The 15,346-nt window shown below is 42.6% G+C and overlaps 1 protein-coding gene across 1 annotated transcript in view; it reads left to right on the top strand.

Annotated features, from left to right (window-relative positions):
• MPPED2 (metallophosphoesterase domain containing 2) overlaps window positions 1-15,346 on the top strand; it is a 50,378-nt gene that overhangs the window by 34,172 nt on the left and 860 nt on the right. Inside the window, exons 3-4 of the mRNA XM_010159352.1 lie at window positions 9,942-10,057; window positions 12,678-12,791. Of these exons, the coding sequence (XP_010157654.1) occupies window positions 9,942-10,057; window positions 12,678-12,791 (230 nt within the window). The remainder of the gene's footprint in view (window positions 1-9,941; window positions 10,058-12,677; window positions 12,792-15,346) is intronic.

Below are 15,346 nucleotides of genomic sequence, written 5' to 3'. Positions count from 1 at the left end.
TATAAATATATACATATATATCTACTCACATGTTGTATGCGTGTAATATCAAGTATAGGAGTTTTGTATGTGTGAACTTTGTTTGCATACAAGTCTCCAGAGGTTGCCTGTGCTGAGGAGGAGGTGTGATATGCATTTGGAGATTTATGATCACCCTTTCCCCATCTGACTTTTTTTTTTAGTTTCTTGGTTGACAGAATTTTACGAAGTAAGCAGCAATGGTTTTGGTGAAGACTGGGCAGGAGTTGCACACTTTCCTCCCCTGCAGACTCCAAAGCAGGATCACAGTTTTCAGTAAAGGTGAAATTTTGAGTAGCCAGGTGTTAAATTTCTGCACAAAGCAAAGGTGGTAATAAATGAAATGAAGCAAATCTGCATATCTTTTAAATACATGACATTTCCCAAAACCTATAATTAAATAGTAAACCAGTATTATCGCCCAAAGTCCAGCTGTGATATTTTAAACCATACCTAAATGCCAAATAAGCATGCGTTGTGACAGTGGAAACTCTCAGGTTGTTTTGGCTGTTTTCATCTGGTTTGTGAGGGGGTAAGTGACTTCACATCCAGCTTCAAGAATAAACTGAAACGGAAGGTAGCACAGACTTCAAACAAAAAAAGAGCATCCTGTGGCCTAATTATAACTGTTTCCATTCTGTAAATTTTCAAAAGATTATGTTACAAGTTCCTACAATTAAATATCGTGGGCCATGTGTGCGTGGAAAACTCATACATGTGAAGCTGGTTTGGTTTTCCTTCCAGGCATTCTGGAAAATTTCAGTTTCTTCATGAAGAATGCTAAGTTGCATTTTAAGCAAAACATAAATAAAAATAGTGGAGGTATTTATAGATAAACAGCACCATCTGGCAATAAGCAGTCTCCTTGCCTGATTTCAAATCACTGGAGTAGATAAAAATAATTGACTTATTGTTGAAGACTAATAGTGAAGATGATGGAGGGTGGCATTCTGTGTGTACCATCTGATTCACTTTAAGCAAGTTACTTAGGCATACATTTTGGCAAATTTATTCTTGGTGTAGTCAACCTAGTTCTACCCAGTGCCTCAGTGCTCTGTCTAGACTGTCCTGGGGTTGAATTAATCATTACTTGGAAGGTGCTTGAAACGAGTTCTTGAAAGCCCTTGAGTTCCTGTGGTTGTGATGTAGGTTTGTGCTTAGTGGTTTGTACACGTGACGTGGTTTGTGCTTTCTGTGCTTTTTGGCTATTTTTTACTTTTCAGAAACAACAAACTGATTTCTTAACTCTGGAAATTACATCAGGAAAAGCAAGGGCATCCCAGACATCCAGAACATTAAGGCACAAACCCCAAAATCTTTTCTTCTTGCTTTTATGTGCTAGAGCATGGAGGTGTGTTATATGAGAAGCTCTAAAGCAATGCAGGGGAAAAAAAAAGGCAAAACTCAATTCAGCTCTGGTGTAATCCCACTGTTTGAGAGACTTTCTACCTCAGGTTAATTTTGAGTTCTTTTCTAGGTATGTAGTAACCACAGTTTTACCGTGAGAGGCTAAGCATACTGATGATGGGTTTCATTCCTATGGTGGCTCAAAACATAGCTGTGACATCTCGTAGGTATTCCTGCAAACACAAAACAGCAAGTCTCTCGTTTTCAGAGGGTTATCTGCAGAGAACAACAGTGAGAAAAAGTTACATGCTTTCAGGTAGCCCCGCTGTTGCTTTTTCCTCCATCATCTGCATCTGGGCTTTGTGCCATGGGGTGACTTACCCATTGGGATGACTTCTCCTTTGTTAGTCAGGACTGAAATGGATGGGGCCTGCAGGAACTGGAGCCAGTACAAGGAGTGATGGTGGTTGCAGGGTGGCGGTTGGGAATGGACCCTCTGGGTAGCCATGGATGGGCACATTGGCTTGGTGGCTCTTAGGGAGTTCCCAGGCGAAACTAATCCTCTGGGGGAAGGCTCACCTTTCATGTCGGTGTCATTGTTAATATACCCAGAGCAGCATTGGGTGCGGGTGTGAAGGTATGCAACAGTGCTGGAACAACACATAAATAATCTACCTGGAATTCTGCTGGTTTGTGGCTTCGGCATTTCTTAATGAAAAAGCAGTCATGTGGTTCTCTGACACCAGCACAGCCTTTTGGAGGTACTACAGAAACTCTAGCGATGCTAAAGAATTCAGTTTTCAGTAGCATTCAAAAACATGAAGTTTCTAGAGGCTGTTTCTTAGGAACGAGAACTAAATTCACCAATACAGCAGGCAGGCATAACTTCTTTCCAGTGTTTTACTTGTTATACTGACTTCTATCTGGCAACATTTATTTCACAATTCGCTGAAACGTTAACTTCCTTGTTTTAAAGGCAGACATCTTTCAGTTAGTATTTTCCAAATGCTACTTTTGTAAATACATAAAATAGTCAACAGAAGATACCGGATGTAACTACACCTGTAGAGATTTTGCTTTTTTACTTGTCAAACACATGCAAAAATCAGAAATATGCACAAATACCTGTGTATTGTGGAGAAGTCTTTACTTCACTTTTGCTTGTGCTCTACTTCAGTTGGTGTTGTCATTGCAGAAACAGGGCTACCAGTAAAGCCCTTGTCCAGATCTACCTGGGGTGGAAGCTTTGTCAATTCACATGTCCTGCGTGGATAATAAGAGGCATATAGAAAACTAATTAAAGATGTAGTACAACTAGCATATGATGATTGTGTTTACTAGAAGAAACCAAGCATCGTTCTATAACATGCACAGTGGTTGAGCAAAATTGAATCAAAATTTCAGCCAGCTGTTAGGTTTTTGTTCCTTTTCTTTCCTCTTTCACCCTGGCACGTCCCTTAGAATGGACATTGGATTTATGTTGTGGTGAGTTTCGGGGCTAGAGAGCTCCTGCCTCTAGATAGATATTGTATGATTCTCTATGTTTCTACAAAGACAGCAAAATTCTACCCTAAAAATTGGAGGGGTTCAAGCTCTTCTCAATACTGCAGCATCCTTCAACACTTCAAGGCTGCATGTACCCTGCACGTGGGATGCAGTATGGGAATGACGGGGAGAATGTGCCCACTCTGGAACGAGAAGCAGTTCTGCAGATCAGTCCAGCATGGTACTTCCTAGGCCTGAGCTGCTGCCACAGTGTTCCCATCACCATACTCACTGTATGGGCCCCGCTGAGGCTGGTGCTGGCTTAGACCAGGTCTGTCCTTCAGGCTATCCTCAACCATCTGCAGCACAGAAATATGTGGAGTCTAATACCAGCTTCTTTTAGTAGGCCTTTGCAATGCTGTTCTTTTTAAAAGTAGAATGAAATTAGCCCTTGAGTCAAGTCTGAATTATTTTCATATTTTGGGGATATTAAAATATCTCCCAGATCTCATTAAGTAAAGCCCTAAATAAAATAATTGCAATACAGTTAGGGATTGGAAAACCTCAGAAGATTTGGAGGAAATTTCCTATTTGATGAACAATTCAGACACTTAAGCAAAGGTTGTCTGAGTCATAAACTTTAAAAATTCATCTACTCCCTTCCAGTATCCCTGGCTGCCTGGTGTCATCCCCTCCTCTGCTTCACTGTATATTCTTTCCCCCTGTGCCCTGCATCTTGCTGTCCTCCGTGTCTTGTGATCCTTCATGACATCGCTGGCGTTTTAATCTCCTGTCTGGCCGCACCTTTGGCCTCAAGTTTCTTAAACGTGATCATGTTTTTATGTGTTTCTTCACATAACTGCCTTCTGTTTTGGTTTTGGTTGGGGTTTTTGTTTCTTTGGAGAGGGGCTTGTTTGTTTTGGTTTTGGTTTTTGTGTGTGTTTTTTTTAAATAGTCTTCCCCACAGAAGACAGTTGTGGTGGGAAGTGCTGTCTGTGGTGTTAACACAAACATGTGAACTGAGCAGATGTTTTATATCCCGGCTGCAAAATGCATCCCTGACCAAGACACAGGATAGACGATGCCAGTGGTTGGTATGGGCCGTCAGAGGAACCAAACCCTGGAAGGTATCCACAGAGGTAGTAGCAGGCTTTAGATTTGGGGACCAGAGCTCAGGTTCCTGTCAGGAAAAGTTGAGGCAGCAAATGCAGAGAGTGAGAGGGAAGAACTGCGAGACGCAGGAGGGAACTCTTTTCACATACTGTTTTCCAGCCATATATGAATGGCTAAAGCTCTGTTGACTCCCGTATCTGTCCCTGGGTTAGGTGATAATCTGGTCCAGACCAGCACATCCATGGAACATGCCAAATGGCAGCGTCAAGGTCCTGGCCTTTTCTCTTGCCTCTCACAGGTCCAAGCACGGGTCTCCTCTGTCTAAGCCAAAACCCCAGAATGTACAATGTGAGGTAGGAATTGGTAAGAGCTTGGTGCAGGGAGCATACCAGGTCACACTAGTTGGTGATCCCTGGAACTTTTCATTGTGGATGACCGCTTCGTAGAGAAAAGGTGCCACGTGGACTCTGCCTCTACATGTGTGGGGGTTGTGTTTCTCAGGGCTTGTCATTTAGACAACCAGCAAGTGTTGAGAAGTTGTAGCATGCAAGTTGGAAGACAGAGATAAAATCTGCAAAAAACCCCATTACCAGCAGCTGTTGAGTCTTCAGATTTTTGTAACCTTGTAAAAATAGCAGAGCTGTGTTTTACAGACCACAGTGCAGGTCAGTAATAAGGAGATGCATACAGTACCGTGGCTCACATCATGCCAGTACTGATAACCCACTTCAGTGAGAGCTTCAGCTCTTCAAAGATGCAGGGTAAGCAAATCCCAAGGAACCAGACCCCTTGATGCTTTTTTCAGTTGTGTATTATTGTCCTCACTTTCTAAATGGGACGCTGAGGCGCAGCAGGTAAACGCTAGTGGGAATGAAACACGGCTCGAGCCACCAGACCCTTTCACTGACACAACATTACATATAACAAGGAAATCGTTTAGCCTTTAAGATTTCCTGGTGGTTGTTACATTATGAGAAAGCATTTGAATACTCACTGTAAGAACGAGCCTAACCAGAAAAAACGCTTTTGTAGCACGGAAGGCGAGTTTCAGAGCCTTTATAGAAGCTCTTATCTTGTAAAATGTGCTTGCTTAACACATTGTGCGCTTGCCCTACTCAGCCTTTTGTTTCCATGATTACACATGCTCTCCTTTATCCCGTCTCCCTCGCCCCACGCTACAGTCCCTTTCTGTGTATTCCCACCAGGCACGCTCTGCCCATGGACTGAATGGAGACGGGCACGTGCATGCTGCTCTGCCCTGGCAAATATTTGTGCGCGGCGCTCGGGATGGAGGGAAGAGGATTGAAAGGCTTTTCTCTTCTGTGCACAAAGGCCACCTACCCCCCGCCTTTGCGGCGTGTTCTCTGCTAGCTGGCTGAGCCGCCGCGGCTTTCGGCTCGCGCTGCCTCAGATACTCTGGGATCTGTCTCTAGGCTAGTGCTGTAACCAGGGGTGCCTTCAGGATCCTGTCCCATCGGTTTTGTTCTGCTAACGGAACGGTCTCTCTCCCTCATGAGCCAGGTCTGTGCGTTCAGCTTGAAGGCTGACAGAAATCAAGAGCGTTGCGTTATTAGCTGTGTGGAAGCGCTTCCTGCTGCGATGCGTTTTGGACACCCCCCTCGGCTATTGTCCTGGGGAAGGAGACAGACCGAGATCTTTTGCCTTCCTGTGCACATTACTCATTGGATTAACGATAAAATTGCTGGGTAGCCTTAAAAATGGATGAGTACACGGGATTAAAAACGGAGGTATAATTTATTTTTTCTAATCCTGTTTAGAAGCAACTATTGAAGTAAATGGATTTGCCGGTGGAGGTAAAAGGAAAACCTGCATCTAGAAAGTCTCATTGTACATTTACCGTTGAACTCTGAGGATCAGGTCATTAAATTCATAAGCCAGAGAAGAGATGAAAGTAGGTAGTAGGAGATACCATCCTTTAAAAATGTTCCAGAAGGATTTGTAATTCCTGTATCAACTGGATGAACTTGGCCGTGACCTTGTGTCGCCTTATCCCCTGTGGGACAGTGTTGCTTCAGAGGTGTACACACCAAGGAGCAGCTGAGATTCTGTGGCAAAATAACGCTCCCATCACTCTGCTTTATTTTTTTTTTCTTAATAGTTCAGTAGTAGAACCATACAAAGTCACTTGGGAGAAGTGACCTGATCACCTCCTGAAGAGGCAGCGCTCTGCCGTTGAAAGCAGATGGATGTGTGTCTTGCCCGGGTGTTCTGCAAACACCTGCACAGGGAGGGTGAATCTTGTCGTGAAACTTAAGATCCCCTCCTTCTCGCTATTATGTCAGGATGTCTGCGTCTCTTGCAGCACAGGGTATGAAGGTAACACGCAGCCTACTGCATAAGCGTTCTTTTAATTGCAGAAAATGTAACTTCCAAAATGCCAGGTGGAGGGGGATCTGTGGGGATTTCTGCCTAGAAATGAAGAACTGAAGAGAGTAGCGATGGGCCAGGTGTCTGCCTTTCATGAGGATATTCCCTGTGTCACATCTGGTGCCAGCGTAACTGCTCTCCCTAAGTGATAAGGAAGCTTTGCAGTCAGGGGAGGGCTGAGCTGTCAGGTGAGCCAGGGATCAGGAATTACCGTGACGGTGTGCTGGCACGTCAAGGGTGCTGTGCGGCATGGTTCTGACGAGCAGAGGCTCAATTTGGTTCTTCCGGATGCGGGCTGAAACGCGAGGCAAGCCGGACCCATGTCACGCTGTGCAGCGGGTATGAGGAAACGTTCTGGTCCGTCAAACATAAAATGACAAAATCATTTGTAATCTCTCATTGCTAATCCATGTGGTTTTTATGTCTGTGCCTCCCTTGTGGCATTATTCAGCAGCTGATGGCTTTCTTTTCCTGTCAGCTACTTGAAAATGAAGTATACTATTTATGTTTTTAGGGGTTAACTGAAATACTTTGCTTAGAACTTCATAGGAACAAAAAACATGTCAGATCTTAAATACGGTTACTCATGACTAATTAGACTTTACTAACTATTTGCACCTGATTGCGACCTACCACAGGTGGGTGGGTGCATCCAAAGTTCGTTACAGGCATTTCTTCCTAGATACGAGGTGATTTCTCCCAGTAAATAATCAGCCTAAGAAGATGTTGCAGAAGGCACGGAACTACTCCTACAGGTTTTTTCCTCTAAATTATTTAGAAGTTGAGAGCAATTCTCTACTTAACTCTTAATGTCTGCTAAAAAGGGCACTAATAAGAGTAAAGTATCCTTATGCACTCTCCCTTGATAAGATGCTGCCTACCTACAGTGCAGGCTTTGTCTTTCCTGCACTCATTTAAATTTTGTGGGGGATAAACAACTATTCATCAGTCCGCTGGTGGGATTCCCACTACATCAACTCCCTTTTGTCTGCGCCGCAACGCTGCGTAGTGCAAACAGGGGTGACCTTCCCTATGATCTCAGCTACAACCGGATTTGTGCCATAAAGCCGTTTCTTCTTCTTGGTGGTGTTCTGGGCACATCCTCTTTCCTCTTGGCTTTCTGGTGAGGCCTGAGCCACCTCGGAGCCGCAGGGTTTGCCTGGTCAGGGCGCCGCGCTCTCATGGAGCATGCCGTGCAGGGTTGTGTTTTCAGTGCCTGCAACCGAAACCTGCAATCCAGGCATTCTTCCAGTCATTCGCTCTCTTCTCTCCGATACACTCATTTCATATGAAAGTACTTAGTGTATTAAAGAAGTACTTTACCATCGTTTTTGTGCACAGTGCTACATAATGGGGAAGGTTTCTCCAAAGTTTCCTTACAAGTGGATTCCCATGTGGTGCCTGTTAGTCACAGCTAATTACAGGGCCTGGTGAATGAAGCATATAGTGGAGCTCAGATTCCCCTCCTCCCCTTCCCCCAGTGCTTCAGAAGCAAATAAAATAAAAAACCTGCAGACAAATCCATTTTTTTTCCGTGGTCGTAGTCTCCAAAGAGCTCTAGAGAGATCACAGATGTGGTTTCACATTTCAGGTTTAACTATGGTGTAATAACTACAGTAGTATCTGCAGGAGAAATGCAAGTGGGGAAAGAATCGTTAATTGACAGTGAAAAGTTCAACCTATGCGCCGTGTTTGTCTTTTTAAGCAGCTGAAAGTTTAGCCAAACCATATTTTAAATTTAAGTGCAGCCCTGAAGGTTACAATAATCTTGATAAGTTAAAACCTAGGAACGTTATGGGAAAGGAAATTTAGATACGTCTTTCAGAAAGGTCAGTCATACAAAAGCAGGAACACTTGTGATTTAGTTAAAGCTCAGACACGTGCTTCAGTTTTAATTCGGTTGCATACAAACCTCCTGTGCGGTACGCTGACCTTTACACCTTACCCCCTTGGGTCGGTGTTTCACCCAGTGCAGAGAGGGGCAGAGTGTCATTGCCTTGCACCTGAGGAACCCACAGCTCGCCTAAGATGTTTAACGAACATCTGACTTTCCCATCTTTTGTTAGGGAGCATCCAGGAAGTCTGCTAGGTTGAACAAGTTCCTGTATGTGTGTAGTATGAGTAGGCGGTAGGACTGCATGGGATAGGTCTATGATTTGTTACCAGTGACCTTCCTGCTCCTGCATTAGCAGCGCCTGCTGTTTTCCCGTCCTGCCGATTGTCAGGAATTCAGACCATACATATAACTGGGTAATAATCTTCACTCGTCAAATTAGTGTCTCTGGAAAACAAAATACTTTAATTACAAAAAATAAATATTAGAGAGATTTTTTTAATTTCCACTTTAAATGCATATTTGAGGCTGGAAAATGCATAATTTAGAGGGCGCAGGAGGCAGATGACATAATGAAATGATGTAGGACTCTTAATGGTCTCTCTTTAACAGGTACGCTTTTCTTTAAGGGTGGTTTGTGGTTACTTTTTTTCCCCCGGATTTCATTTTTTGTTTTCAGAACTGCAGTGCCCAGAAGACTGCAGGAGTCGCATGAACGCTCAGAAAGGTGCCCCCAAATGTCTAGGGCTAGGACAGGAGTGTCCTGCCTAGAAAATGAAGCAACCCAGCCTAAATCTGTTGCCCGATCTCTAGGAAACACACCCATGGACGAAAACTCTTAAAATTAGTACAGTACTAACAGCTTTACAGAAAGTTGTTAATAACAAGTGTAAATATTACTGTATCTCTTCAGAACATTCGCTCTGTGTACCTACTTGATAAGGAAAGGCTTTGTTATAGTAAACCTGTGTCAAAATGGTTCCATTTGGCTGTTATACATTGAAAAGGTACTCCAGGAAGGTCTGCTTTTCATTACGACGTGCCTGGGCTGATGGATAAACCGTCTCTGAGCAACGCTATGCTATGATGGTGGAGGCTGAGGATCTCGGTTTTCCTTAAGAAATACTAAATGAATTTTAAACTATAAGATTCCTTCAAAAAGTTACTGTGAGGCTAAACGTTGTACGCTCCAGACTTCTAGGAGGCTCAGGGGTTCAAAGCTGAGTTACGTGACAACGTTCTGACATTAAAGCTGCTAAAAAGAGCAGGATTGAGTTTAGTGTAATACCGGTGCTTATAGCCACTGCATCATACAGCCTTCCTGTTGAGCTGCGACCCACGAGCTGCCTTGTGTGGTGGGAAATTGCCTCTTGCCTCCAAAATCTCCTGAGATTTTTGTTTGGTTTGGTACGTATCATAAGGAAAGAGTTTTTATGTTTGAAGGGCCCCAAACTTTGGAAAAAAGCTTTAGATTTAGCCTGTGTTATTTTAACTTATTTCCCTTCTCTCTGGTGGATAACCCCCCCAAGGGCTGAATACTCTTGTACAAAAAGAGCATAGGATATTAATCTAAATTAAAATGTATGGGTTAAGTGTGTGCATGTATTTGAACCAGTTTGTTTTAGTGACATCCCCTACAAAAAGGCTGTCTGCAAGTAATCTCTGAAGTATGGAAATTATTTCTGTTCAGAAAAATTGAAGAAGGGAAGAGATTCTCATTTTACACTGATGCAGTTCATCTTATTTTCCCCTAAAGGACACCGTGGTTTAATGGATGGGGCTTTAACCTACCCAGAGGTCAGTCTTTGCTAGACAAGTGGAACCTTATTCCCGAGGGAATTGATATACTAATGACACATGGACCTCCCCTTGGTAAGTGAAACAAAAGCTGTGTGTGATTATTTTACTTTCAGAATAAGCAAAATTGATAATGCTATAAGCTGGACTGTTACCACACCCTAACTCAAAACTGTGAACAAAAAGGCCTTTTTGGAAGAAGTGTAAAGTGATGATTACACGTAGCAGAGCTGTTGAACTTCCAGGTGTTTTCTTAATAAAAATTCTTAGTTAAACTCAACTAGGGAAGATCGAATATCTGATCCCCTAGCCATTATAGTTTGACATTGTATTTAAGAACAATATTCATCTGACAGACAGTTTCCAATCCCATATGACTTTTCAGAGATGGACTAAAACATTTAAAGCATTTTTCCACTACAGTGACGTGTTTCCTTAAGGTTATAATTACACAATCAAGAGTCCGGGAGCGTGCAGTCACATATTCTCCTTGATAATTAGATTATGTAACAGTAGTTTTGAAGATATTAATTGGCTTCAGCACATTTGTGGAGGAATAAAATCGTTCTCAGATGATAGTTCCTTACTCAAATTAGCGATAGGTGAGCACAAGTCTGAATGCATGATTTGTTTTTTCATTAAGTAGTTGAAATTTTTGTTTAGTTAAACTTTGCTTGCCCGTCGGTGAGTAATTCACCCATCCCCATCTTAATTCTAAGTTCTAAACTAACTTCTGATGGTCTCAAACAGACACTAAGATGATTGTTCAGCAGAGGCAGGATTACTCAGGTTTGGCCTATCTAAAGTCATTGGAGCCCACACTAAAACCGTTTGAAAATTCCCACTGGTTTTTCCCTATCTGTAAGATAGTGTCACATATTATTTACTGCTTTTCTTTAAGACACATGTGGCAAGCAGTCTAGGACCATATTTTAAATATTTCAGGTGGGTTTACCACAACCATCTGCCTTCTATAAATGTGTCTTCTCAGGCTGAGAAAGTGTGTCAGTCTCTTCTTCATTACCGTTGTTAGTTGTCTGTGCTTTTGTCAGGGTTTTAGTAACCTCTTGAAATCCAAAGGGTCAGATCATCATGTGATCACGTGAAGTCACTGACTTTTGAGATGGTAGTGAATATAAAAAAAACCCCAACTTCCCAGCATTGCAAGGTGCTATTACAAAACAGCATTTAAGTGCTACCGGGCTGGCTCAGTGCTCTCGTAGAGCTTCTCGGCGACCGTGGAGTCAGGAATTAATCCATGCTTATGCTTTGTACCACCATTAGAAGTCAGCAATCTCAACAGAGCTAAAGGAAAAAAACATCCAGAAAGCTTCTGACCAGAAATGTACTTATTACTGCTTTTATATCCTGGTTAACTTTTTAACACTACTCAGAGAATGTTGTAAGACGATCTGCAAATTGTCTGCAATCTTCCTAGAGCTACTCGACAAATCAGCGGTACACCATCCGCTGACAGCGGAGCGCGCTGAATGTTGAAAACCAACGCTTGGAATAGCACTCTCTTCGTCTGTTTATTTTCCCAAAGAAGCAAGAAAAACCCCCACAAGCACGTTTATAAAGTTTCATGGGTGCTGTTTTGAATGGATTGCTAATCCTTCTGCTCTGAATTGGGTTGGTACAGAAAAACCGTCATGCTGAAGACACTAATGAGTGCTTTAATTGAATAGGCATACTTAAATTTTAGTTTTGATGGAGATAACGAAGTTGAATTTCAAATGGTTGGTGCATCATATTTTAACTACAAACACAGATGAGGTGCTACTGCTGTGCGTAGAAGGAGGGTGTCTAGGTCTCAGCCTGCATAATTATATCAACTAAATGCTGCTTTTTAAATTACCTAAATATTAAGGGACGTAGAGCCTTGTAACTGGGCTCTTTGTTCTCCAAAATTCAGTCAAGTTCATGTCACAACATGTTTTCACTACCTGGGATAAACTTGGCACAGGGTGCAATTACTTTAAAGTCAGTAGAATGGTGCTACAGTTGGATGTGGTTCCCAATTTCCCCTTTATTACTCCTCATTCTTGCCCTGCGGAGCCTCATCAGTGCCAGGCCAGGCAGCAGACTTCTCTATTTAGGTTTTGTGCATTTTTCCATATTATCCATAGACTGAGTGGCAGTGTAGTCAATCGGCACTAGCTTGTTGGAAGCTGTTTTGCTACGTTGCTTGTTGGTGACCAGGGACTCAGAAGCCACCTGACCCACGCAGACTGTGGTCTTCAGGAAATTGTGGGAGACTGTATTTTAAATCTTTGGGGTGGCAGAGGTATTGGGTCATAGATCAGCGATCTTCCTGAAGCATTTCATTTCTGGAGTAACCAGGTAGCTGGCTTGGGAAGCTGACGGCTGTAAGAGCCAGGGGAAAGGGAAGAAAAATCTGCAGCAGTGCCGGGAATAAATGTCCCAGGGTTTCAAGGTGGAAAATGAGTTTAAACCTGTAGTTTAAAGAAACAAATCACATCCAGAAAAATATTAATGCAGATGGAGGGAGGAAATCTTAAGGAAGACAAAGTGACAGTGAAACATTTCTTAAAAGCCATTGTGTGCTTTAATGGAGAGGTTACGCGTACAGATAATGTAATAAACCTTCCATGAATTATGACTTCCTGAAAGACTACGTGAAGCCGTACCTGAATAGAGAGAATTAATGGTATTGATTGCATTTTGCCCTCAGGTTTTCGAGACTGGGTTCCAAAGGAGCTGCAGAGGGTGGGTTGTGTGGAACTGTTGAACACGGTGCAGCGGCGAGTAAGGCCCAAACTCCATGTCTTTGGCGGGATTCATGAAGGTAAGGCTCAGTGCTACTCTGCTCTCTCATCTCAGGCTGATCTCAAAGAAGCACGTTTCGATGGTGTATTGCAAAGGATGGATAATGGCATATCCTCCTAAAGTAAGGAGGGAAGTGAGGGGAGCGGTGGCATGCATGGCACTTCGTAAATTTATACCAGAATTAAGACAGGACTGCTTCAGGAACGTGTGCTACATCTTGACACCTACATCTTTCACTGTGCAAAGGTGCTTCTGTACAGATTATTTGAAAGCAATTCAAATTTTGACAAACTTGGTTAGAGAAACAGTTGAGATTCTCCACACTTGCAAGCCAAAATGAAAATTATCCCTATTATCCCAAGCACAAGCACCAAGAAAGGTGCTAGGAAAAAAAAAATCAAAGGGAACTTAGTGTCAGCTCACCTCCTCAGCGTATAAGGGAAAGCAGAAAGGAGGGCATCTTGAGTCAGACATCAGGAGGAGAGATTAGATTGCCAGAACTCACTGCGTACGTTTCTAAAAGCATCCTGTAATACAGTTTGTACTGTGTATGTTACCTTCCTGCGATCACATATTTTAGAAGAGAGATTTCCCCACTGTCATTACCAGCTCAGGCAGAGTGTGAACCTTCAGAAACAATAAGCTCAGTTTGTGGCAGTGGAAGAGTCTCAGAGATTAAATCCATTTTGGAGATACTTAAATATTTAATACAATTTTGTACGTTTCATGTGGCTGAGCCACAAACACTAGGAGTTCTGCCTGAGAGAGAGTCTAAGACCTCGTGACCCTGGAACTCAAAATTACACATTAAATGCTTTATATTGTCCCCCCTGGAGGTTTCTCCATAGACTCTAATTAGGTTCTCCATAGGCTTAAAGATTTGGAGGACTTCATAAAAGAAAAATAAAAAAGAAGAGCTTTCTCAACTAGTGTTGTTGGTTTTTCTGAAGCCCTTGTGACTTGATACAATGAGTTTTATGCCTGGTATCTGTAAATGAAGAGTTTATAATGGAAATACTGGCATGACCTTAAGTGTAGTGGCATGAACAGCAGTTTTTTAATGCACCCAGGAAAAGATCGAATGTTTTGTATAAATATTAATCTTTGCATATTAAGTGAATACAGCAGGACTTCCAGCTAAAACATGCAAATTGTCTACAGCCTTTGTAGGCGTACTGGATCAGGAAACTTATAGTTGTAATAGTGTGGAGTAATAGGAGAGGGAGGTATTTTAATGTACAAGATCATTATTATGAGAAAGCACCACGAAACCACGTGCACTTACATTTAAATCTCATAGGAAAGGTGGTAGTACGTACTACAGGTGAACATTCAAATACATTCTTGCAAGAATACTAACAAAAAAGTTAAAATCCTGCGTAGTACTTACACAGAAGACGTAAGAATGGCTTGTTTTCAGACCAGAAAGAAATAGCCAAGTGTTAAGAGCATTATCTTACAGTGCAATTAATTCTCATCCAACTCCAGCTGAGATGAACATGTTCCACATTCCGTGAAGTCAGCAGAGGCTATACACACATTTTGGTGGTGCAGGGTTTTTTCCTGATTGATAAGCAGGAACAGCCACAAACAAGGTTTTTCCCACCACGAGATGATCTAAATCAAAATTGCCAGTCTAAATAAATAAAGTAATACAGGCGGACAGTGCAGCAATTCTGAAGTGATTATTCTTTCTGATGGACACTGTGGGTAGCTGTATTTATCTTCGCTTTCAGACAGCGGTGATCAGTACCGTATCATAATGGTTTAAAAGAAAAACATTTTTTCCCCTGTGTGTTAGCGATGGGAAGTTCTCTTCCTCCATGAAACTCTGATGAGGTTGGGGTTTTTTTTAAAAAGGTACATTTGGTGCCAAATACTTCCTATATTTTTTTTTCTACCTTCTTTGTTAGCTTTCTGTGGATGTGAGCTGAGAAGAATGGCAAAGTTTTCTCTCACATTTTGCAGTGTTGGAACTGGAGCCCCTGTCTCCTTGTCCTCGAGAGAATGTCTGCCAGAGGAGAGCTTCTGCCCTCTCAGTATCTCTGTGCTTTTGTTACTCCTTTTCTCACATCACCTTTGCCGAATCAAGGCTTAGGCTCAGTTCATGAGTTGGTAGAGTTCGCCCCACTTGCTGAAAACTACTGGAGTGCGCAACCCTCTGGGTACGTCCTATTCCGGTGGGCAAGTGGGAGAGGAGACGGAGGCCAGCAGAGGAACATCACTGCTGCCGGTTCCTCCAACGCGCTCTCAAGGAGAGCCGTGCTGGCCAGATGTTTAGGGGAGGTTGAGAACAGTCTGCACCATCCTGGAAGTGATGCCACGGTGTTACTAAGGAGTCAAGTCCTTGACATGCTGAGAAGACTGTGATTAATATTTGCTGCTTCTTGCTTTTTTACTTTGGAATGACTTACCAAGGTCCCTTTCTAATGAAAAGCAGTCATCTATTTAACCTTCACCTCAATTTTCTGCTTAAGCTAGGGGTCATCTGTTGACATCCAATGCTCTCTTGTGTTTATAGCAGGAGATTCCTTTCCTTAGTCATGATTTTTACTGGCAGATATATATAAAATA

Source organism: Eurypyga helias, unplaced genomic scaffold, assembly GCF_000690775.1.
Source record: "Eurypyga helias isolate BGI_N326 unplaced genomic scaffold, ASM69077v1 scaffold24279, whole genome shotgun sequence".
Taxonomy (NCBI): Eukaryota; Metazoa; Chordata; class Aves; order Eurypygiformes; family Eurypygidae; genus Eurypyga; species Eurypyga helias.
This window is presented reverse-complemented; position numbering and strand designations above follow the sequence as displayed.